Source organism: Ziziphus jujuba, chromosome 1 (assembly GCF_031755915.1).
Source record: "Ziziphus jujuba cultivar Dongzao chromosome 1, ASM3175591v1".
NCBI classification, from domain to species: Eukaryota; Viridiplantae; Streptophyta; class Magnoliopsida; order Rosales; family Rhamnaceae; genus Ziziphus; species Ziziphus jujuba.
The window spans coordinates 250,096-275,214 of NC_083379.1; the positions used below are offsets into that span (position 1 = coordinate 250,096).

Sequence of the window (25,119 nt, forward strand, 5' to 3'; positions counted from 1 at the left end):
ATTCTAAACCAAAGTTTGGACTTTAAAATTTAATTTTTTTCTCCTTTGATAAATTTTTAAAGGTTGTTTCCAATTTATAACAATTCCTTGTTTCCATCTTCTATCAATTTTTTCTGGTTTAGAAAAACTCGATCGCCGTGAGTTGATAGCATGAAATTGCCTATAAAAGTCTGGATTGAATTTTGATATTTCTTTATTGTAAAGAGAATATTTTTGCTTATTTTCATTAATCTTCTCAATAAATAATGCAATAAGATGTTTTTTTTTTAAGTAAGTGTATAATCACCTATTCTGCAACAGTTAAACATCCGTCCTGGGATTGATCTCTTAGGAGGATGAGATTATATACATATATATATATATATATATATATATATATATATATATATATATAGGAGGATTTTATGGTACGGATCGTCTGGATGAGAATCCATACTGAAATCGATGTTTTTTTGGGGGGAAAAAAAAATCGGTTGCAAAATCGATATTTTTTTTCTTTCAAAAAGTATCGACTTTTGATACGATCCTTATGCGAGAAGTCTGCAACTAGAATTATTCTATATATTTATATATATTTTTACAATAAAATGTTTCAAAATTTTATTGATATGTCAAAATTATCTCTAGAGTTTGAATTGTAAGTTTTAATATTATATTTAATTAGATTTTTGCCTGAACACCTATCTTTCAAACCTGTTGGAAAACGTTCTAATGCTCATGTTATTATGAACTCTAGAACGGGATTGTTTTAATTGAATATATTTTATGTATACGATTAAATGTATTAAATATGTAACAAAGTAAAATATTTAATAAAAGTTTGATTTACAAATCTAGGCTTGTATGCTAGGTTATACATCTTAATAAAGCTTTTATATTCTTTTTCTTTTAGTAAGAAAAAAGTATTTATATATTCATCTTCCATGTTAAGTTACTTGTTTGTTAACTCGTTTAGTTTTAGGTATTTTGATTTTTGATTTTTTAATTTTTTCTATCTAGTTTTAGGTATTTTGATTTTTGATTTTTTAATTTTTTCTATCTAATTTTCTTACTTTGAATGTTAGCTGGTTATAATTTGTTAGACACTATAACAACTATAAACTTAAAGAAAATAAAACAAAACAAAAACCAAAAATAGCACAATTTGAAACTGTACATTTACCATTTTCCCTTCTTTTTTTTTTTTTTTTTTTGGCACTTTTAAACATTTGGATTTTTTTCCTTCTCAAAGGGTTTTGATTTTTATTCTTTTCAGATTAAAACGTATCTTTTCAAAATGATAATTTCACTTGAATTTTATAGTGTTGTGTCCTTAACATCAATGCTTGACCAACAACTGAATAATAAAAGGGAATATTCATATATGCCTGGTTTAAGATAAAGTGCAAATATCTTCCAGGTTTTTAATAATATTATCCACACTTTTGGAAATTTCTGTAATTTATTTAATCTAAATATTTATTAGTTTTGGTTAAAATTTACATTTCAATTAACTTTAAGGTTGAAGAAACAAAAAAAAAAAAACATCAAATCAAACACAATATGACTGATTAATGAAAAATAGACCACACTTTAAATGGAGAGAGCACCTGAGCATCCCCACTCAACTGTGTTGGTAGAACTTTCTCATCAAGCTACCATTAATTAATTAACACCAATAAACATGTAAGGTAAATAAATTTTACACAATTAAATAAAAAAAAAATCCAAAAACCAATGTGTTATCAAGGGGCATTTGAATTAAATTGTCTCCACGAGTGAAAAAAAAAAAGACAATAAAGCTGTATTTATTTATTTATTTATTGTTGAATATACAATGAAGCTTCTTGCATCCTTAAAATTATACTTGCTTAACAAAATCTATACCCTATGACTCGGTATTTTGATAAGTTTCATCTTTCTTTTGTAAAATAGTTTTGGGTGACGGTAAATATTATTAATAATAAGGTTGTCAATTTTACAAATGTAACTAAAACGTGTAAACAAATTTTATTTAGGCATCAATTTACTATCATGGTCAAAATGTGATATCTTTCTAGAAAAACAAAAAGGACAGAGTGATTATATGATGGTTTTTTAAGGGTCTTCTGGTGAGTATCGTCGGTACAGGTTTTAAGGAATTATGATCATTAGCAGTTTACGTCTTTATAATTCAATGGAAGTTCATAAACTATCCAGTCTATTATCCCTATCATCCTTTTTAACGGTATGCAACACGTGGAATTCATATCAAAATTCAATCAGGATATATCAAGATTCAAACCTACAACTCCTACAAATAGATGTGATGCATCTGAATGATGGTTAGTATGATGGGAAATGAGAGTAATTATTTTCTAAAACGTATGATGGGAAGTGAGAGCAATTATTTTCTAAAATGTTAAACAAAAAACAAAGAGAGTGAGTGTGTTCATTTTAATGGGAAAATGATTGTCAAAATGATGTTGGTTTGGTGGTAAGTTCCTTATAAACTCAAAAAGAGTGAGGTGTGTTACATTTTAATAGGGAAATAATGGTAAAAAATGAAGATTTGGTTTTAAGTAGTAATCGCCTTATATTTAGAAAAATATTGACAAAACACGAAGCGAGTGTATTTTATTTTGCTAGAGAAATGGTTATCAAAATGGAATTGGTAATAAATCCCTTCCATTCATTAGAAAAGTAAAAAGTAACGTGGAAACTGCTTTGGCAAATTGTGTTATTTATTCCTGACCTCGCCAGCGCCTCGTGGTCCCCTTCCTTCCTTGACGTCAAGTTCACGCCCACGCAGCGCTCACAAGCGATCGATCGAGTTTGGGGAATAGAGAGAGAAGAAGAAGTTGAAGTAGTTGGGAGGGGAATGGCGGAGGAAAAGCCGTTAAGACAGATGTCGGATGCCTTCAAGGATCTCGCCTCCACCGTCAATTCCTCCCAAACGGAGGACGTTGAGGTTGACGTTGCTTCCTTCTGCCGTGCCTGCTCTCTCGTCTCGCCGCTCTTCGGCTGTCTAGGAATCGCCTTCAAGTTCGCTGAGATGGATTATGTATACAAGGTACTCTTTTTTTGTTTTTTTTTCTTGGAAAATTGGATCGGTTCCTTTCCTTAGATATATATGTATATATATATATATATATATATATATATATCTCTATCTGCGTCACCAATCCATAACATACACAGGTCCGCGATCTTGCGGAGGCATCCAAGTCTATTACCACGTTACAGGCTATGCTTGATCGCGATATACAAGCCGATTGCGTGAGGAATGCTGGTAGTCATACGAGAAACCTCTTGAGAGTGAAGCGTGGTATCGACATGGTTAGGTTACTCTTCGAGCAAATCCTTGTTACCGAGTACGTACGTGTATTAGCTATCGACTTCATTTTGTTTACAATAGCTCATTACTTTACTCCTGAATTTGGCAGCTGATTCAATTAGTCTTTGATTGATACAATGCTTTTTTTTTTTGTATTTTTGTATTTTTTTTTTCCTAATCTAGTGTATCTGCTGCCATTACAGCTATCCATTGGTTTTGAGTTTGAGCATCGTTCAGTCATTCTAAATGACAAGTCTCACGTATTTCATTAACCGCTGTTTATGTCCTAGTTTTTACTCTGTGGTGGTTTTTATTATGTTTTCCAATTTGTTGTATATGGATATGCAGTTTCTACATATCTTATGGGGGAGTTAGACGTTTGTGCTTGCATTAATGATATTGGAATCCTGGGTTTTGACCTATAAAATGATCCAATTATAAAAAATTAGAAAAACCATAGATACATCAAACACATACATAAAAAGTAGGTAAAAAAAACTTCAAAACCCTCAAAAAATGAATAAATGAATAAATAAATAAATAAAACCGCTACAAAATTCTCAAATAAAAACTATGTTCTAAACAACTGCTATGTGTTCTTATAAAGACAAGTATAATGGAGAACAATAATCCTTTGGACTTTCTCAGCCTACCAACAAAGCTTTTGATGATGATGAAAATAATTTGAGGAATAAGAAAGGTGCTTTCCTTGAGTGCTGAATCGAACAAGAAACACTCTGTAGGTGAAATTATATAATAGTTGATGGCATTCCAGGGGCAAGAAGATTGATGAAATTTTCTTTTAAAATGCAACTGGGGGTCTAGGTTATGAAGAAGGAGGATTTCCTTGAAAGATGGTTAAGCATTATGGGATTCCATATTTTAAGGTGGTTGTCTGCTCTATTGGAAATTATACAAAGTTGTTTTAGTTCTGAAGTGAATCATTATATTTCGCATCTTATTTCTAGAATCTAGCTGTTCCTTGCTCCCTTAGTGGTCAGTGTAATACATGTTGAATAGTTTGCCCAGGGAGAGGGAAAAGTTTTGGAGGCATGTTTGGATACGGCCTTTATCATGCCCGATAATGGCAATAATAGGAGTTAGATAATTGTTTTAAGAAGTGGAGCTCCCTTGCATTTTCAGTGCACTTGCTTCCTAATGATTGATGACATTTCCTTTGTTGCATGTATAGTTTTTATCATGAGGACCAGGTTTTATTTATAGCTTATCACTTATAGAAACCTATTGATGCAATTGGCTTACAGCTGAGGCTCTTATTTATTTATTTATTTTTTGTATAATCAGAGTGTTATGCTATGGTTGGTAATATAACCTCGTTTGACACTACCTTTGTACTTTTCTGGTTGATGGAGGATCTGACAACGGTCCTCATCTATCTAATTGATTTAGGAAATCAGGTTCCAATTAGGTTTTATGTCAACAAAAGCCCCTTGTTTTTTCTTTTCCCATTTATCTATTTATTTTTTAATTTACTTTATAATTTGGCTGAGAGACATAATTTTGAATTGGCCTCAAGAAGTTTTGATGCCATTAAGCTAGGGAAAGGAAAAAAAAAAAAAAAAAAAAAATTCCCCTTCTCACACTCTTTTATGAAGTACCTTAGTCTTCGACTTTTTGTTCTGGTAAAAATGTTCCTTGTAGTATGGACCCATCTAAAAGTGACATTCAAACTACCAAGACAAATATTAACCTTTATAAGCTTCGATGTAAGCATTTATGAGTTGACAATTGTATAAGTTATGCATGGAATTCTAACAGTTCCTGACAATCATATGGCAGGGGCAATTCACTGAAGGATCCAGCTTCTAAAGCTTATGCAAAGGTATTGGCTCCTCACCATGGGTGGGCTATCAGGAAAGCTGTTGCTGCAGGGATGTATGCCCTACCTACCAAAGCGCAACTATTGAAGAAACTCAATGAAGATGGTGAGTGTGTGAAACAATTGATAAATACTTGAATTGAATATCTCAGAAGTTCTTTAGTTGCCTCTATTCTTTTTAGCAATTTGACATTATGCATCTCTTTGAAGCGTATAGCTGGTTGGTTCAATATAAAACCCATGCAAAATATTTGACCCTAATTGAGATGTTGCTTTACGGCCATTTGGCTCATCTATATTTGTGATCATTTAAGTTCTGATTGACTGAAGTGTAGAGTTTAAATCTTCAGCATCGATTAAATTTTGTGTAAATAATATGGGTTAGGCTGTTTCTGTTGCAACCTGGTTCAGTTAAATTGACGTCATATTATCTTTACCCAATTAACATTGCACTTTTGAGTCTGATACTTCTTTTGTCTGACTAGAAAACAAAATGATGAGAACTTGTTTGTTTTTAAATATTTATAGATGTATTAACTGTGGATTTTCTTCAAATTTCATTTTTTCAGAGGCCTCAGCAAGGACTCAAATGCAAAACTATGTTGTTGCATCTACACCTGTAATTGTGTACGTCGACCAACTCTTCCATTCAAGAAATTTGGGTATAGACTGGTAAAAATATGGTATTTTCTATGGAGCAGCTAAGATTTTTGATCTTATATTTTGAAATCCTTCGTGTATGTTGTAATATCAGATTGTGTTTCTAATTTGCTTTTCCATCCTGAAAATGAAAGATCATAATGTGTTGTTTGGATCTGACTGTGGCCAAATAGTACCTTGGTGAAGTTAATTTCATCTATGTATAATCAAAGTGGAAATTTGAACTAAAAAATTGATCCATTCTCTTGCCAGCCAATTTTAGATGCATTTAGAAGTTGAATTATTAGGATGAAGTTTTGTGGTTTGTTTTTGGTGTATTAGGTTGTGGAGATCTAACATCCTGACTTACATTTCTTTCTGCTAATGTTATTGGTCTGGATTATAAAAGCTAATGTTATTGCATATATTTATAAATTTGCAAGTGGTTTATAATTTTTTTCTATTTGTTTTACAAACAAAAGGGAAATAATCTTTTATTTATGTAATTTATTATCATGTATATAACTACTTGGGTGCTGGGGGTTCTATAAACCACTAAACAGCTCATGGAGACAGGCCTCCACTGGAATGTAATCTTTTTCATGGTATGCGAACTCATCAAGAGTTAGAGCAAATGTCTGTATTCCTTCATACATGTCTTTTTGGTAAGCATTAACACGAGGTGAGGAGATAAAACAAAAGAGAACGCCATAATCAGAGCAGTATATTTTCTAACTATTAAATTAAAAAAATATTTTCGAACTATAACACTTTCTTCTGACGCATATTGAGCTAAACCAAACTGGTATGAGATAGAAAGAGAGATCCAGACGTAAGAATGCTACTCAAAATGTGGGCAGGCATGCAGTTTGGATAGTTCTATTCCACTAGTATCAGACTTTTGGCCACCTTATACATGGTAAATATCTGCAGCTTTCATTATATCACAATAAAAATTGTCTTTCTGGGTTGAGTGTGTCCATGAACTAAAATGAGCTTGCTATCAGAACCTGGTGATTATCATACTATGATTTAAGAGCTAGCTTCTGCTGGTCCTTTTTTTCCACTTTCTGGAGATTTAGTTTGCAGATCAAAAGAACATTTTCAATCTTATCCCTCTTCTCTAGTAGTATAAGCTGTATTGACAAGCTATGGGATCTAAAGTTTTGACATCCTCTCGGATTCTTATATTGATCTATCGAAAATGGCTCTGTTTTGCTAATTCATCAAGCAGCTCAAATGCAGACAGCAAATTTTTTTCTCTGCAAATCAATTCAGCCAACAGAACCCACGAATTGTTCTCAGGTTTGAACCCCATATCTACCAATACAAACGAATCCATAGCTGCATTATCTACTATCCCAGCCATACACAGGCTAACAAGCAACTCGTTCGAAATTGCAAAATGTTGCCCAGCATCAAACCTGGTAAGTCTGTTGCCTTTTTCAGTTCACCTTTTCGACACAAGAAATTCAGCACAATCCTGCAACTTGCTTTGCTCAGCTGTATACCCTCATAAGGAAATCTTTCCAGCATCACAATAGCCTTCTCAAACCTACCTACTCTGTATAGACCTCCAAGTATCAGTCACAAAATCAGCTTTGCACTCTCTCTTTCATCCCGTTGAGGCTTTATCTACTCTGCCAATCTTACAGAAGCAACTGGTGAGAGTACCATAGCCAACTGTATCATCTTTCAAAACCACAGCTCTTCATCTCCTCAAAAACCTCCTTGGCTTCCTGCAATCTTCCCAACTAGAAAAACCCATTAATCAAGGCAGAGTAATTGAACACATTTGGACTGCATCCTCTGCTTTTCATAAATTCCATTATTTTCCTTGCCTTAGTCAGCTTTCCCTTCATGGCAAAACTCATTAATCAAAGTGTAGTATGTTAGTGAATCAGGCAAGATTTGATCCCCCTTAGAAAATCTCCTTAAAAGGTCCAATCGCTTCCTTGAGCCTTCCACTGTCAGAAAGACCATCCATCAAATTTGAGTAGGTAATCAAATTAGGATGAGAATTCTCGGCTTTTACATTTCTTTGACAACATCAAAGGCAGATTCAAGATTCTCCATGAAGTGGTGCTAGACCCAAAATGTTGAAAAAGCAGGTGTTCGGCTCCAAGTTGAGATTCTTCTTTGAATATATGAGGAGCCTTTGGGCCGAAACAACCTCGCCTGATTCAATTAGGAGATTGAGAGGGTGGTTGAGCCCTAACAAATAACAATTGGCTGGATGGCATAAAACATGTCAAGCAGCCTTTGATGCAGAGGATTTTTAAAAATGTTTCATCAGATTCATTCAGTAATATGGCCTCATGAAATTGCAGGTTTGGTTTCATAGGTAATTTGATGAAGAATTGCTTCAGTGGCTTGAAACTCGCTAGACAAAACAAGTTTATGGGTTTATGGACCATGGAGGATAGTTGCTTTGGTGGCATTATTACGAAACAAAGCCTCTCTGCTTTGAAACCATGTTAAATATTTCCAAGGCATGGATGCTGTGGATTTTCCTAATTGTTCCGTTTGATTAAGTTGATGGTGGTTTCGTGATATATATATATATATATATATATATATATCTACAGCATTTTTTGTGCTTTTGATTGAAGACCGTGATTTGGGGAGGTAAGTTTTGAAAATTTGTTACCTTTTTGTTGTTTTTCTCATCTGAAAAAGAAGAAGATCAGTTAATTTTTACAAATAACACATAGATTAAATTTATTCCGTTCATCAAAAAATAAAATTATCTATATGATAAAGACTAATAATTAACTAATAAGAAAACAGAAACTGGAGAATGAAATTTGCAATTTCTAATGAGGAATGAAATTTAGAAATGCAGTAGTTAGTTAATGAAGTAGGTGATAGCTTTATTTACCATAAAAGAAAAAGAAAAAAAAATTACCTTGGAATAGAAAGGGAATTGAGTGTCTGCATCGGACTCTATTCAACTTGCATTACATTTTATTTTATACATGTAAGTACCACTCACGCGGCATTGCTTGCTTTATTTTTTATTCTATTTATTTATGGTTAAAGAAAGAAAAAACACCAAAAATATAAAAGAAATTTGAAAAAAGAAGTAGGCAGGCATACGCATTAGTCATTAGACTCATTACGCACACGCTTGGCGCAATCCAGTAATCCAAATCACCGCCTCGCTTGCCTTCCCTTTTCTTTGCCGTAATTTTCTTTTTATCATATTTTAGGATCTGATTCCGATTAGGGATTGGGTTTGGACAGTGAAGCTCATTCTGATGCTACTCTGTCACTTGGAAGCGTGGAGCTCGACGCACAGACCGACACCCTCTCTCTCTCTCTCTCTCTCTCTCTCTCGCGCTCTCGCGCGCGCGCTCTAGATATATATATATATATATATATTGTGTGAGTGCGTGAGTGAGTGAGTGCTATGAGTGGCGGCAAACAATCACTGCCATCTTCCCCGATGTGCCCCTTACGAAGATGTCTCTTCTGTCTCGCTTTTTTAACTTTGATCTCCTTCACCTGTTTCTCCCTCAAATCCCCCTATTTCCCTCCCTTTCTAGCCTACTCCTCCGCCTCCTCCTCCTCCATCCCTCGGGCTCAGGTATTTATATCTATTTATCCATATGTATATCTCTCTTCTCAGTTTAATTTAATTTAATTTCGTTTTTCTTAAATAAAAAAAAAAAGGTTTCTTCTGAGAAGCTGGGGGGAGCAGAACCTTCGTTGGAGGAGAAGCCGGAGGCGGAGGAGAGACTTTCGGATATATACCACTCGCCGCAAGTGTTCGGATTAAACTACGCCGAAATGGAGACGAAATTCAAGGTCTATATATACTCGGATGGCGATCCCAACACTTTCTACCATACCCCCAGAAAGCTTACCGGCAAGTATGCTAGCGAGGGATATTTCTTCCAGAATATTAGAGAGAGCGGCTTTCTCACTGACGATCCCGACCAAGCCCACCTCTTCTTCATCCCAATCTCCTGCCACAAGATGCGTGGTAAGGTACGGACACAATGTTTTTTTTTTTTTTTTTTTTTTGTGTCAATTATCCTCTAGTCTAGTGATTTTGGTTTTTGTTGTTGCACTTGCACTACAGCTGATCTGAGAAATCTAAATGTAAACAAAATAAAATAAAATAGTAAATAAGTCAATATAACTACCAGAGGGTATTATAAGGTTTTCTTTCCAATACCCGATTAGTCTGTGTTGTTGGATTTGTAAATAGGGAACCGGAATTTGTAGCTATGTGAATTGTTCAATGTCCAGTATACGTAAACAGAGCAAGTAAGATCTAGTTATAGCAGTGGCCAAAGTAGCGGTCAAATATTATCTCGTATCTTATGCAATTGTGTCTATGAAGGCAAAATAATTTTACATTCCGCTTACACTTGAAATATGTATGGTTACCATACTACTTTTCTTGTGATTCCACTAGATTATGTGAATCCAAATTTTACATTGGTGCTTAAAAGCTGCCCAGCAATTGCAAATCTCTTGTTCGCTTCTTAGGGAAAATTTTGCCCAGGGGAGCTCCAAAATCTCCAATGCAGTGAACATGTTTTTCTTTTTGTTGACTTTTATTAGTTTCATTAGCTTCATTTTTGTGATACTTTTATTAGTTTAATTAGATTCATTTGTTATCGGGGACAACATGCATTCCTTCTCTATTGATGCATTATTTTCCAAGTCCTTGTTGAAGCCAAAGACTACAGTTTCTGGTCATTAGTGCTGGTGCCATATATTTCCATATGCAAAAGCTTTGCTGGATTTTATTAGTACAATATATGGCAGAAAGTTATAATCTTATAGGTTGGTTCTCTTTGACAAAGTTCCTTCTCCTAGAACTTAATTTGTTCATTACCATATGCAGGGTACGAGTTATGAAAATATGACCATCATTGTTCAGAATTATGTGGAGAGCTTAATTGCCAAGTATCCATACTGGAATAGAACCTTAGGTGCGGATCACTTCTTTGTCACTTGTCATGATGTGGGTGTTAGGGCAACTGAAGGACTTCCTCTTCTTGTAAAGAATTCAATTAGGGTTGTGTGCTCTCCGAGCTATGATGTTGGGTTCATTCCACACAAAGATGTTGCCCTCCCTCAAGTATTACAGCCATTTGCTCTTCCAGCTGGTGGAAACGATGTCAAGAACAGGTAGGACTGTAGAATATTTGATTTCTACTTGTCTTATTAAGTAGAATATTCACTAATTTACATATGAATGGATGATTTGAGCTTCCTTCACTCTCTCTTTCTCTCTCTCTCTCTACCATACACTGTATAATCTGCTAGAATAGGCCTTTATAAATTTTACTCCTTTCAGGTTAAAACGCTGCAATCTGATTAGTGCCTTTGGTTGAATGTGCTTTTGTTTTATCTCTTCACTGATTCAATAATGCTATTATCTGAAATGCCCTTCTGTGCTCTGTTAAACCTTGGATTATTGCACTTATACGAGGTTGCAACATTTTTACTTCCCTTGGACGATATCTCTAGGAAGCTTTTGGTGCATTAAGATAAAACAAACTTTACGAATCTTCTTACCATGTTACTGGAAATGGAATTATACTGACATGATCCTGGTTGGTTGGCTGCTGATTTCAGCTAATTCAATGCATGGATTTTGTTGGTTCACTTCTGTAGTTCGTAGGCTAGTTTATGGAACTTAGAACCTAAATCCATGCATTGAGAATGGATTGTTGGTAAATGCTGCTAAGACTGGTATAAGAAAACAATAAAGTAAATAAATTAGTCAGCAAAATGTCTCAAGTTGCTTTTTCTATTCTTTATTAAAATTAACTATATTCTTTTCCACTTTTCCATGATTTTGTTAAACTTTGGTTTGTCAGCTGTTTCAATTTTTAGATTTTATTATACCTTAGAGAAGTTTTGTTGTGTGACTATCTGTGCTACTGAAAGCCTCAATTATCAGATTTATTTCCTTTGTGCGTCAAGAATTATTGCAAGCTGTTTGTTTTTTTATGTCAAAGTTCCCTGTCCAAAATAAAGAGAACTTGTTTGTACTTTTATGAATTTGGTTTTTTAGAACATTATATCAGATGAAAAAATCAGATTATTGCCTTGATATCTAAAGTCATCTTGAATATGCTGTAAATCTTCTTTCTTTGTGTAAGTCAACATTATTTGTAGTTTGGCCATCTTGCTTAATTTGTTGCTTGTAAGTAATAGAGGACTTTGTTTGCAGGACAACCCTTGGTTTTTGGGCTGGTCATCGGAACTCTAAAATTAGAGTTATACTGGCACAAGTATGGGAAAATGATACAGACCTATACATACTGAACAACAGAATTAACAGGGCAATTGGAAATCTATTATATCAAAAGAAATTTTATGGCACTAAATTCTGCATATGCCCTGGTGGTTCCCAAGTCAACAGTGCTCGTATAGCTGATTCCATCCATTATGGATGTATTCCTGGTAAAAATTCATTCTTGTTGGCTATCTCTTTGCTATCCCTTTTTGTTATGCTGTAGTACACTTTTGAAGAACCAATGTTCAATGTTCTTTCAACAGTACTTTAATTTTTGGAATCTGCTCCAGTCAGACTGCATGAGTAATGATGGAAACTCAGGAGTTTCATAGCAATTTAACTCCTTACAAAACTTGTTGATGTACAATTGCCTATCTGACCTTGTGGTTTTGGTTTTTTCTTCTTTTATGATTGCCCTTTTAATTGGTTCTGGCTAAGCTGTTTGTTTGGTTTTTTGCAGTAATATTATCGAATTATTATGATCTCCCATTCAATGATGTTCTTGATTGGAAAAAATTTGCCGTCATACTTAAGGAGAATGATGTCTATCAACTTAAACAAATTTTAAAGGACATACCTTACCAACAGTTTCTTGCACTACACAGAAACTTAGTCAAGGTGGGGAGCGTTTTATTTGCAGCTTGAAAATTTCAAATTCTTATCTTGTGATTCCTCTTTTTATATGTTCCATTCCATGTCTACCTCATAGATACAAGTGCATGTGCATCTTAAAAAGTTTCAGTTTCTCCTGCTACATAAATTTGTATGCACGTTCGTCCTCAGAAGGAACACTTACTAGAGGTAGAAAATTGGGGAATAACTCTCTTAAGTTTGGCTTGTTTTGTATCAGGTCCAGAAACACTTTCAATGGAATTCACCTCCCATCAAGTATGATGCATTCCATATGGTGATGTATGATCTTTGGTTGCGCCACCATGTTATCAAATATTAGTTTTGTACAATTTCAATTGGATTATTTTTTTTTTTATTTTCTTGGGTATACTTTTATGGGCTAGCAAGTAGCTAACCAGTCTTGTAAATCTTCAAATATGGTGCTCTCATCTCCATGATCTTTAACACACAGGAAATTAAAGCTGTAAGGTTCCTGGGTCCTAAAAGATCATGATTGGTTTTATTCTTGGTTGGGAAGTTCTTTACATGAATTTTTTTGCTTTATAAAGAAGATTTTTTTTTCTTTTTTGGCCTTTGAAATGGAACTTGGGATTAACTGGGATCCAAACTCCAAGCATTATTGTTGCTTTTTATCGTACTTGTGGCCAAGTTGGTTCTTTCTTCTAATTTCTTTCGACTTTCAAATTCCTTTGGTTGATACATAATATGTTAAGCAATGAGCAATGCTGTTTATGCCATAATTATTTTCTTTACTTCTACAAGCATGAAATAGCGAAGGTGACGTTGGTTTTAATTTTTTAATATCATTACTTTTTTTTTTTTTTTCTTTCCACCCAAGGTGAAAATTACATGAAAATAAAATGAGGAATTTGATATGAAATTATAGAAGCGAATAAACTACTTTTTTCTTTTCGTTTCTTTTCTTTTGTTTTTCCTTTTTATTCTTATTTTTATTTTTATTTTTATTTTTTTCCTTCTCCATTCTTTGAATTCAGTCTCTTTTTGCATCTTAGGCTGAGAAGTGAAATTATGAAAATTTTCTTATATATATGTATTCCATCATTCCTTTGTTCCTCTTTATCTTATTCATAAAATTAGAATAATTCAGTATCGCTACTGAAAGAGTATTTTTTTTTTACAATTTTAAAATAATTTTTTATAGTTTTATTCTTTATACACTACTATATAAATATATAAAAATATAAAATTATTTAATACAATATTATTTATTTCTAAAATATTTATAATTCATACCATTTCAAAATTATATATCTTTTATAAATAATTTTTTTTTTTATAATTCTTAAATAATTATATATAATATCTCATTAAAATATTATTCTTTTTTTTTTTTAATGAATTAAGGTTGATTTTTTTTTCCTCATTTTTTTAATGACATAAAATGTTATTTATTTGAAAATAAGAAAACAACGAACAATGGAGGATAATGGTGATTGGGTGTTTGGTAGTATATTTTTGAACAACTTTGAAAATGTTCAGTCGTATACTACTAAACATTTTAAAGTAGTTCAGCTCTGTATTATTTTCTGAATTTTATTTTTCTTATACAACATTTAGTCGTAAACTTTTAAACGTCTTTAAAATTCTCAATCTTGTACTTTTGAACTTTTTTAAAATTATTGAGTTATATTTCTGAACATATTAAAAGTTTAGAATGTTTGGTACTAAATTTCTGTACATATTCAAAATGTTCAATTATGAACTTATGAACATATTTGGAATATTTGAATTTGTTCAACCCAACAATTTTGCAATTTTTTTGTAAAGTATATTTTTAAATGGTTTGACTATAAACTTTTGTTAAACTTTGATGTTGTTTAGTTTTAAGCTTTTCAAGTTGTTCGGTTGTAAATTTTTGTACAACTGAAAACGTTCGGTTATAAGCTTCTGAACATATTAAATATATGATAAGAGTAGAGTAGAAGTAAATAAATGAGCGGAAGTAAATGAAAGTAAATAGATAAGGCGGCAAAGCTAACCAAGAACAATTAAATAAGTATAAAATATATTGAAGGCGGTAGAACCAGTCAAGCAATATAACTTAAAATAAATTATTAAAATAAATAATTGAAAATAATTAAATGCAAATGCTTACTTGATTATAGAGGAGTGCCACAAATTGGTATCTCATTTGATTACAAAGCACTCAAATATTTGATTACAAATGATTATGAGAAGAAGAGGAGAAGAAGAAGAAGAGAAGGAAATCTACCAAGAAAACAACTTTAATCTCAACTCTTGGTTCAATTCCCTTAAAATGTGGTGGTGAGGCTCCTTTATATAGGCAAAGGAGGACTTGGTTGAATAAGTGGTGCTCCTGTTGATCTCATGATTATGTCGGTAAACAGTGTCTTTGAATAATATTTTGCTTTTCGGTGTTTTTTACTGTTCATGAATAGTGATTAAATAGTAACTCTCGTGATCTGCTTTTGTGAGTGGAATTCTGAAAGTAACTCTGCACTGTCAGAGATTCCTAATGTTGATTATGACTCATCCTTCCATCATGCATGATTTTAGTCAGATCCTAGATCATATGGATCTTAACTATCTTTATAATCGGCCCATCGAGAGGAAGATCCAGGAATATTTGTTGATTGGGCGCTAGTTGATTCTATTTTGAGCTGACTGTAGGCCTCATTAGATGTGTCGGAATCATCTGATAATTGATCTACTTCTTCAATTAATTTTTGAATATGTGCAAGCATGTCCTTTTTTGATCAGGTTGATTTTCCAAAAGTCTGACTGGAAGATGATTTGATAGTCTTAGGGGGAGAGATAGGGAATTCATCCATAACCATTTTATGAGTACGGGTTGAGTTCCATTTGTCCCACCATTTGATTGAGTGTATGCGCTAAATAATATCTTATTCTCTGTGGTACCACCATTTGAAAATCCAAGAAACTTTGTATTTGGACATAAAAATAAGTTCTATAGGAAAGCCATTTTCTTTATAGGTGATTTTATAATGTTTAGAAAAGTGGATGATTAAATGTTAGATTTGTGATGGGAGATGTTCTTTGGCTGGGCCATGATCACACCACCAATGAAAAAACCAATGGGGAAAATTTCTATGGAATTTGGAATCCCAGCTAATAAACCAGGAATGAGAAAATGATTCATTTTGATGCAAAAAGATGTAATCCCAAGCATCAATATAATCATAATAGTTGTATAAATAGGGAATCATATCAACATTACCCGGGTAAGTGATTTTTTTGGATTGATAAGGAGGGTGATTCCATTCTTCAAGAGTAAGAATTTTGTAGATCCAAAATTTATGAGAAATGATTGTTTTGTTGTCATTTTTATCTAAGAGAGGAGTAATAGTAACTGATTGGGTGGACTGGAGAATAGCAGTATAATATTTGAGATTTTTGTTGGGTAATTTTGGAATAAAATGGAAATTAGGAGGAAGGAATTGATTAATAATGTGGGGAATGGTGGGAAGCTTGCGAAGGGAAGGTTCAACATAAAATAAAAGATTGCGAGCAATATCAAAATAGGGAGATGATTTTACTTGAGTTTGATTAATTGGGGTGAATGGTTGGCTTGGAACCAAACTGTATAGATTATAAAATTTGACAAGGCATTTTGGTAATTGATTTGGCTGATTGGAATGGGTTGAGATAAGTAGGTAGAGTCAGTGGGAATTAAGGTCTGATCACGAGTTGATTGGGTTTATTCTATTTTGGGAGGATTTGGGTTTGGAAGAGGGGTAGATGACCCCTTTTTGCGAGGCATGATTATGCCTCGGGTGAGAAACCTTTCCCTGCAGAAATTCACGAGTTAAGAAATCAAGAATGCAATTTTGATTACCTTTGATGTATGCAATTTCAAAATAAAAAATATTTAATATAGTTTGCCATCGGGCAAAACTTTGTTTTGATGCAATATTTTGAACATCTTTTTCTAAAACGTATTTAGCACTCTGGCAATCAATACGTACCAAAAATTTTTGGTTAAGTAAATCATCTTGAAATTTGGATATACATAGTACTAAAGATAAAATTTCTTTTTTAATAGTGCTATAATTGATTTGAGAAGAAGTCCATGTTCCAGAATGAAAATGGACTATTTGTTCTAGGGAATCAGATGTGATTTGTTGAAGTAGAATCCCTCCAAAGCCAATTTCAGAGGTATCAGTTTGACCAATTTTGAATAAATCAGGTAAAGGAATGCCAAGATAAGAAAGAGTCTTAACATGTGTTTTGATTTCTTGGATAAGTTTAGTATGCATTGGAGACCAAGGTGGGGGTTCTGATTTTAATCTGTCAAACAAAGGTTTATATTTGATTCTTAAATTACTATAGAATTCAGCAATGTAATTTAATGAGCCTAAAAATCTCTGTAATTGGTTTTTATCGAGAATTTCATCAGGAAATTTATCAGCAAATTCGATGGCTCTAGTGATTGGAGTAATCTGGGATTAGTATCTAATTCTCCTACTAGTTCTAAATTAAGTACTAGTTCTAGATCATCACCTAATGGAAACCAAATATCAGACATAATCAACAAAGAACATTATAGTTTTCCTTCTAATGAATCAATCAATCCCGACTGGAATATTCCTCCGGTTTCACCTAGTGAAATTTATCATCATAAAACTTGATCTTTATCTTCATTTAAAAGTGAATCGCATATTAAAACAGTTGAACAAGTTTACACAATCAACAAAGATCATGAAACCTGCCAACTAATCGATAAAGATAACATTAAAAAACATATACAAGATGGGTCAGTAAGAATCACCTTTGATAGACAACCTAGATCTAATCAACACTTAGGAGAAACCTTCTCAAGATGGTCTTTTAATAAACCAATCATAGAGTCCATATCTTCTGATAATATGTCTAGAAGAGATCAAGAAATTGAAAAAGATTTACAAAGAATTAAAATCCAAGAATTAGAACAACAATTACACAAATCAAGATTAGAAAATGAAATTAAAAATCTCAAATTAAAATCAATTCACAACACTTGACAGGTTAGTCAACCTTGTTACAGTGATGAAGAGATACAATCACTTCAATCACCCACAGCCTCAGATTTCATAGATCCCCAATTAAACACACTAAGTACACCCTTCAAACCCCATTGGAAACAATTAAATCAAGAAATGATGTCAAATAAAAATCATGAAAAATTAATAACATATAGACAGTCACACACTAAAGACCAGAAATAACATATTTGGCAAAGTTGGAAACAATTAATGTTACAACTTAAATTTGATATACAATTTTTTCGATTTTCTCGAAAAATATTATTATCCATTAAAAGATTTAAAAACTTTAACAAAAGAAAAATGGATTAAATCAGATCAATCAACAGTTCTATCTAGTCACCCTCCAGTTGAAAAAATAATCATTCCCCATTTAAATAATCAAGTCATAGCCTCACCATTTAAAACTTTCACTCATGAAAGCAACGATTTAATTAATGAAATTAGAAAAGTAATTTAACAAAATAATTACATAAATAAAAGTATTATTACAGTAGGCAAACAACTAGATAAAATAGAAACCAAAATTGATAATTCCTCCAAAGAAGAAATTAAACCACAACCACTTATAAAATTTCCAGATATTACAAAAATTCCAACCCTTCCAAATAAAACAAATCAACTCAGTCAACTCTTAAAAGAATTACAATTAAAAACTTGAACTTCCAAAAATGAAGCCTCCTCTTCCAATCTTGCTACTATTAAAAATCAAAATTCCTCTGATACAGAATCAAATCAATCTTCATTAGATAATCATCTTAATAGACTTAAAAATCACAAACTACGATTTAATACCTTTAAACAATGGAATAATAAACCCTTACCTCCAGAATTTCAGGAATCAAATCCTAAAAATCAATTCTCTGTCAGTTCTGATAAATTATACGAATGGAATATAGATGGATTAAAAGAACAAGAAATATTAAACAAATTACATCACATGTCCATGGTTGTTAATAGTTATTTCTCTAATCAAAACTTTCCCCAACCTAAAATTGTTGAATTATTAGTCACAGGTTTTACCGGTACTTTACATTACTGGTGGAAAAAACATTTAACAGATCAATCTAAATCAGAAATCATTTATGCTAATAAATTAGATATATCTGTATATAATGTACGCTATTTAATATTTGTATATACATATAATGTTATATAGATAAAAGTTAAACATCTTAATAATGTTCGGATGGACGCTTCTGAACAATTAAGAAATATTCAGCTTTAAACTTTCAAATAAAAGACAAATTTTAATATACCAGATCAAATATAAGAGTGTTGTTCTGACCTGGTCGTTGGTAAGCGATAGAAAAAAAAAATCAAAACTAAAATAATCATCACAAAATAAAAAATTTTTTTAAAAAAAAACTAAATACATCTAACTGTTTCATATTTTTGAGCTTCCATAATTTGCGAATAATTGTTATATCTACAATCCTAATTTTTTAATAGAGTATAAGTTAGATAGATATATGTAATGAATGAGACTGTATAAAGAAATTATTTAAATAGGTTTAGTTAACAAATGTCTAATTTTAAATGGGAATAAAAATATAAATCAATAATAAAACTGTATAGAATCCAAATAACAGTACAACTAGAAATTCCCCTACTTAAAATATACTTCCAAATTTGAAGTTCAACAAAAAAAAAAATTCAATAAATGAATTAAAAAGCAAATTAATTAATATTTTTGCATCTTAGGCTGAGAGATTCAACAACAGCCACACGTTTAAGTGGCAGTAAAAAGTAAAAATTTTTAAAAAAAAGGGTTAATTACACTGGACCCCCTCTAGTTTTTCTTAATTACAAATAATACCCTGATGTATATAGTAATTACAAATCAATCCCTGAGATTATCACATTGACTTTAAAATTAACGGAGGAGGAATATAATAGTCATTTAACAGCTATTCTAAAAAACAAATTTAAAAAAAAATAAAAAACATAAAAAAGATTTTTTTCCATTGTTTTTATGTTTCACCTCCACCAAGCCAGATTCACCTTCATACTCGACAGGGATTTTCACCTTCATGCCTGACAAGGGTCTTAAATCTCATTTCTTCGACGGACGAATCTCGAGCAAATTTCAGTTCTTGGAGTCCAAGTTCCGTTCTCTTCTCTTCTCTTCTCTTCCTCCACTTTTCTCTCCATTTTTCTCTCTCTCTCTCTCTCTTTCTCTCTCTCTCTCTCTCTCTAATCCATTTCTTTGGCTTTGTCATATTTTGATTTTCTTTACCCAACTACAAAGCAGAAAATTAGAACTGAAGGACAATAATCACAGAGAAAGAGAGAGAAAGAAGCAGAAGAAGACGATGGATTAGGTATGTGTTTGCTGTTTATGCTCAATTAAAAAAAAAAAAAGGAAAGAAAACTTTACTGAGTTGAAAGAGGGTCTGATTGGTTGAAACTGGATGTATCATGTTCTTTTCTTTTATGGGTTTGTACTAAATTGTGAGTTTTTTTAATTTTTCTTTTCCATTAAAATGCAAAAGAAACGAAAGTGAGTACTAAGTTTTGCCATTTGTATTGAAAGATGGTATGGTATTTTCCAATCATACGTAACAATGAGACTTTTGGCACGTTACTATGCCTTCTCATTTCTGTGATACGTGTGAGGCAATCAGCTCTTTCAATTTAGTTTCAATATAAATTTTTTCGGAAATGTGCTAAATTTAGTTTCAATAAATAACCCAAAAAGCATTAAATGTGCCAAATGCCATTTTTATTTTCTATTTTCTGCTGCATTTTAATAGCTTTTGTTTTCTCTCTTTCTCTCTCTCAGGAGTTTCGATCTCTGAGGTTTTTATTTTGTTTTCTTAGAAGTGGGTTTTTGATCATCTCTGTCATTTGAAACTTACTGCTTACTGCATCATTATTTTTCTGGGGTTTTGTTTTTGTCCTTTATCTTTTGTGGTTCCATTTGGCCTGTTTTTCTTCTATAAGAATTTCTTGTTTCTATATGTGTGGGTTTTGTTACTTATATGGGTTATGGGGATTCAATCATGGGTTTAAAGATATTTAGGAAAATGTTTGGCATTTAAGCTGAACAAAGTGTTCAGTACTCAGTTAGTTGCTGTACTATGAAGACATTGATACTAAAAGGGGGTGGATTTTGTTCGCAGGCCATTGTATTCTCTTTATTTGGACACCTTTTGATCCTGCCGTTTCATCTTTGATCTCCTTTTTTTCTCACTTCTCAGGTATTTTTATTTTTTCTTTTTTTTTTCTTTTTTTTTTTTTGGTTTGAGAATCCTTTTAATTTGTTTTTTCAAGCATTTTTGTGTTCGTGTTTGAATAATTGTTGTTGTGTATATGATTGCTGGAACTAAAACTAGATTGTTTGTTTTTATTTGATTTGACAGAGTCATGGTTTTTAAAATAGTTATTCATTGTTTTGGGCAACAGTTTGAGTCTTTTGAGGTAGATGATGACCGATTTAGTTTTGTGTGTCTGTATGACAATGTAAAGTTCATTACATGTAATGAGAGGTTGATTTTAGGAGAAAATCCCTTAATGAGTGCTAAGGTTAAGTTACCCTGGACAAGAGGGACTTGGTTCCATGTAAATAATGATCAGGATTTGCTAGAACTATTCCAAGAATTTAGTGAACACAATATCAGTATTATCCACTTCCATTGCAACATGTTACCCGTGGCTGAGATGGAACCTGAGGTTATGGACCCTGTAGAATCAGACCCACCTCAACCTGAACCTGAACCTAAACATCAACCTCAACCAGACTCCCCAATCAGTCAAGTTTCTACTCCTCCCCCATAAACAGAACCTCAATCCCAACCCCAAACAAAAAGAAAACTTGAATTTTATAGTGATGAAGTGGAAATAAGTGATGAGGATGATAACAAGTGGCAAGGGGAAAACTCAAACAATGAGGATGGTCAATTTGGTAGTGATGAAGAGGATGAAAGTATAGTTGCAAAGCTGTCTAGGTTGATGTAGAGGAACCTATATAAGGCTTTACCAGATGGAAAACATCATTTGCAAATAAGACAAACTTTCGAGTGTGCTGCTGAGTTTAGAAAGGTTCTTACTAAGTATAGCATACAGGAGGGGTTTAATATTTATAGAGTGAAAAATGAGAAGAATAAGGTTACTTGTGAGTGTGCAGCTACGGGCTGTGGTTGGAGGGTTCATGCATCCCTCATGGCTAATAATATTACATTTCAAATAAAAACACTTCGGGAGGATCATTCTTGTACAATGCTGTTTAAGAATCCCATGGTCACTTGTGAGTGGCTTTCTAGAAAAATAGAGGATAAAGTTAGATGCAATCATGGTATGAAAATTAAAGACCTGAAAAATAAAGTTGGAACGATGATTGGAGTTCATGTTTCAAATGCTAAGCTGTATAGAGCAAAAAACAGGGTATTAGAAAGGTTAGGTAGGGATCATGGAGTAAGTTACTCTAAGCTCCATGATTATAGAAATATTTTATTGTGCAAGAACCCGGATACTATGATACAAGTCAAGTGCCATAGGAATTACATATCTGAGAACCCTGTTTTTCAAGAGTTCTTTTTTTGTTTTCTAGCACAAAAGGATGGCTTTTTAAAGGGCTGTAGGCCATTTAATGGGGTAGATGGTTGCCATCTCAAGGGGCAATTTGGTGGAGTATTGTTGACTGCAATAGGTGTGGATGCAAATAACAGCATTTTTCCATTGGCTTTCTCTGTGTGTGAAGGAGAAAACTATGACACTTGGATTTGGTTTCTCAATTTGATAAGTGAGTACATAGGAGTCCATGAAACAAGAAGGATTTGTTTCATGTCTGATAGACGGAAGGGTTTGTTGAAGGCAACTAATGAGGTTTTCCCAAATGCCTTCAATCGATATTGTGCAAGGCATATCTTTGCCAACTTCAAGTCTCATTTTCCTGGTGTTAAGGTCAGTAACTTGTTTTGGGCAGCATCTAGGTCAACAAATATTAAGGATTTTAATGTTGCAATGGAGGGTATCAAGGTGGTTGATTTGGATGCATATACTTGGTTGAAGGACATTCCAGTGGATAGTTGGAGCAAGCATGCATTTGGGACTAATGTTAAAGTGGATCATGTAACTAACAACCTTACAGAATTGTTTAATAGTCAGATTGATAGTATTAGGAACAAACCGATTCTGCAATTGGTTGAAAGCTTGAGGAGAAAAGTAATGAAAAAGTTTAGCAAAAGGGAACAAAAAGCTAAGGACTGGCTGACAGATCTTCCTCCATCAATTCAAGCTAAGGTCAACAAATTCCAAAGGGAAAATAGGCCCATTCAGGTTATTCATGCTAGAAATTCAGAGTTTGAGGTTTTGCATGAATCTGTTATAGGTATTAATTACATTTTTTTTTAAATTATATAAATTTTTCTTTCATTTTCTAATCATTTATTTGTTCTTGCAACCTGTGACAGTTCGGTGGATTTCAACAAGGCCACATGTGACTTTGAAGTCTGGCAGATATATGGAATTCCCTGTAAACATTCCATGGCATGTATCACTCACTTGGGGATCAGCCTTATTCCATACGTGGCCAGTTGCTTGTTAAAGGAAGCATATATGTTGACCTATGCAGGGAAGACTCATCCAATACCTGATGAATCATCCTAGCCACAAATGGAAGGTGACAAAGTCCATCCCCCTGCAAACAAAAGAAAGCCTGGCAAACCCAAACTTGTAAGGAGAATGGAGTCTGATGAGCTAGTCTCACATAAAAGATCATATGTTCTAAAGTGTGGGGTTTGCAAAGCCATGGGTCTTAACAAGGGGACATGCCCAAAGGTTCCTTTACATGCAAAGAAGAAGAAAAAATCATATGTAATAATTTCCTTATTTTTGGATAACTTTTTTTTTAAAAAGTTATATTTTTCATTACTTTGTACATTAATTACATTTTCTTTATTGATGAAAAGAAAATTCTGGTGCGTTTTTTCAATTTGGTGTGTTTTTCCAAATATTATTAATTTCTTTCCTTTGCTTCATTTAAGGGTACTGCTAGAGGTGAAGGAAGCCTTATAAATGCCCAGGTATAATATCTCTTCTTTTAAATTTATTTTTGGGAAATGACTGAAAATTTAATTTGATATTTTTTAGAAGCTGATTGTGTGTGTGTTTTTTACTTAGGAACATCCAACAGTTGATACCCAGAAAAAAGAAAAGGTTATGTGGTTTTTTTTTTTTTTTTTTTGGGTCAAGATGATAAATAAATTATTTTTTTGGACTTTGTGTATTAATTTTTGTCACTTTGTTTGATAAAAGGAACATGCTAGAGTTGATGTTGCCTAAGGAACTTCACAGGTATATATTGCTGCCCAAGGAATGCACAGGTATTTTTATATGTTGGAAATTATATTGTCTGCATTTTTTTTGTTAAAGAACTATCTTGTATGCATGTTTATATTCATTTTTGCTATTTGTCTATTGTCCAATTAATTAGGGAACTTCTTCATCCCAGCATCAAGGCTCATCATCCCAACCCATTGTGACCCAAGTCCTTTGGTTTTCTCAACCATAGCCACTGCAACAAGTCCACAGCATCAAGTTCAGTAATATTTTGATAAATAGTTATGGATTTTGATATCAGATTGTACATTGGGGGCTTTAGTACATTTAAATGCTTTTTGGTTGTATTGAGGAATGCAATTTGCGGTTGAAATTGGATGCAAATTGTTTCTTCAATGCAGGTTAGTGATAGGAATATTTTCATAGGTGTACATGGTGACTTTCATTAAGCAAATGTACATGAAGGCTAGGGTACATATAGTGCATAGCAGAGAGGCTGTGTCACCTCTTTTTTTTTTTTTTTTTTGAGACACAGCACACATTTAAATGTGTACAAAATATTAGTCCAATAGGATTGCAACCCTGTTACTTTTTGTATAGCCAATGACTCTTATGACACTTTGAAATATATTTTGTTACATCTGAAAATTTAATGAAATGTCATTAGAACTATCGAACTGATAATTCATCAATTTTTCAAGTAATAGAGGGTGTGCATGTCATTCATCAAATTCCCGTTGCACTCTCTCTATTTATGTTTTAAATCTTTCAGGGGATGCTATTGAAAATTGATAGTTACTTTTCAAACAAATTAAAATCTATTTAATTAATATATAAGGGTATTTCAATAATTAATTATGACGTAAAAGAGAGATAACATTTTTATAGATGAATTTTTATAGAAAAGAATACAGATATAATTATGATAAATTTAAAAATATTTAATTGTAATTAAAAAAAATAAAAAAAATTAATATAAATTAATAATAAAATTGTATAAAATTCAAATATCAGTACAACTAGAAATTTTTCTGCTTAAAATATACTTCCAAATTTTAAGTTCAACCAAAAAATAAAAATAAAAAATCAGTAAATAAATTAAAAAGCAAATTAATTAATATTTTTGCATCTTAGACTGAGA

The 25,119-nt window shown here is 32.6% G+C and overlaps 2 protein-coding genes, 1 long non-coding RNA gene and 1 pseudogene across 6 annotated transcripts; 3 read left to right on the forward strand and 1 right to left on the reverse strand.

The window, feature by feature from the left end:
• The first annotated feature begins 2,684 nt into the window (after positions 1–2,684).
• Positions 2,685–5,951, forward strand: LOC107419121 (accelerated cell death 11). The gene is made up of 4 exons (XM_016027886.4): positions 2,685–3,031; positions 3,160–3,332; positions 5,096–5,241; positions 5,705–5,951. Exons 1-4 carry the CDS (start codon positions 2,840–2,842, stop codon positions 5,809–5,811), a joined length of 618 nt encoding a protein of 205 aa, XP_015883372.2. The 5' UTR covers positions 2,685–2,839; the 3' UTR covers positions 5,812–5,951.
• A 138-nt stretch (positions 5,952–6,089) lies between these two features.
• On the reverse strand, positions 6,090–8,329 carry LOC112493331 (pentatricopeptide repeat-containing protein At5g18475-like; annotated as a pseudogene).
• A 486-nt stretch (positions 8,330–8,815) lies between these two features.
• LOC107417417 (probable glycosyltransferase At3g07620) lies at positions 8,816–13,234 on the forward strand. 3 transcript variants are annotated; one of them, XR_003057436.3, is made up of 6 exons: positions 8,816–9,363; positions 9,450–9,767; positions 10,636–10,922; positions 11,974–12,206; positions 12,303–12,400; positions 12,500–12,540. XR_003057436.3 is itself a non-coding variant. In XM_016026066.4 (6 exons), exons 1-6 carry the CDS (start codon positions 9,187–9,189, stop codon positions 12,989–12,991), a joined length of 1,275 nt encoding a protein of 424 aa, XP_015881552.2. In that variant the 5' UTR covers positions 8,819–9,186; the 3' UTR covers positions 12,992–13,234. The 3 variants fall into 3 exon arrangements, 2 of the variants coding, with proteins under 2 accessions (XP_015881552.2, XP_048333182.2); XM_016026066.4 differs by lacking the exon at positions 12,303–12,400 and adding an exon at positions 12,890–13,234 and having other exon boundaries at positions 8,819–9,363; positions 12,500–12,657; XM_048477225.2 differs by lacking the exons at positions 8,816–9,363; positions 12,303–12,400 and adding an exon at positions 12,890–13,234 and having other exon boundaries at positions 9,469–9,762; positions 12,500–12,657.
• A 6,455-nt stretch (positions 13,235–19,689) lies between these two features.
• Positions 19,690–24,619, forward strand: LOC112493082 (uncharacterized). 2 transcript variants are annotated; one of them, XR_009635448.1, is made up of 8 exons: positions 19,690–19,803; positions 19,951–20,020; positions 20,822–20,899; positions 23,111–23,513; positions 23,684–23,722; positions 23,820–23,855; positions 23,955–24,022; positions 24,133–24,619. It is a non-coding gene; the product is annotated as an uncharacterized LOC112493082 (long non-coding RNA). The 2 variants fall into 2 exon arrangements; XR_009635449.1 differs by having other exon boundaries at positions 19,717–20,020.
• Positions 24,620–25,119: the final 500 nt, after the last annotated feature.

Excerpts from the sequence above, each read along its gene's own strand:
- LOC107419121 (XM_016027886.4), top strand. The coding sequence starts at position 2,840 with ATGGCGGAGGAAAAGCCGTTAAGACAGATGTCGGATGCCTTCAAGGAT. Across the intron at positions 3,032-3,159 it reads AGATGGATTATGTATACAAG|GTCCGCGATCTTGCGGAGGC; the intron begins GTACTCTTTTTT and ends TAACATACACAG. Across the intron at positions 5,242-5,704 it reads GAAGAAACTCAATGAAGATG|AGGCCTCAGCAAGGACTCAA; the intron begins GTGAGTGTGTGA and ends TCATTTTTTCAG.
- LOC107417417 (XM_016026066.4), top strand. The coding sequence starts at position 9,187 with ATGAGTGGCGGCAAACAATCACTGCCATCTTCCCCGATGTGCCCCTTA. Across the intron at positions 9,768-10,635 it reads GCCACAAGATGCGTGGTAAG|GGTACGAGTTATGAAAATAT; the intron begins GTACGGACACAA and ends TACCATATGCAG. Across the intron at positions 10,923-11,973 it reads GGAAACGATGTCAAGAACAG|GACAACCCTTGGTTTTTGGG; the intron begins GTAGGACTGTAG and ends CTTTGTTTGCAG.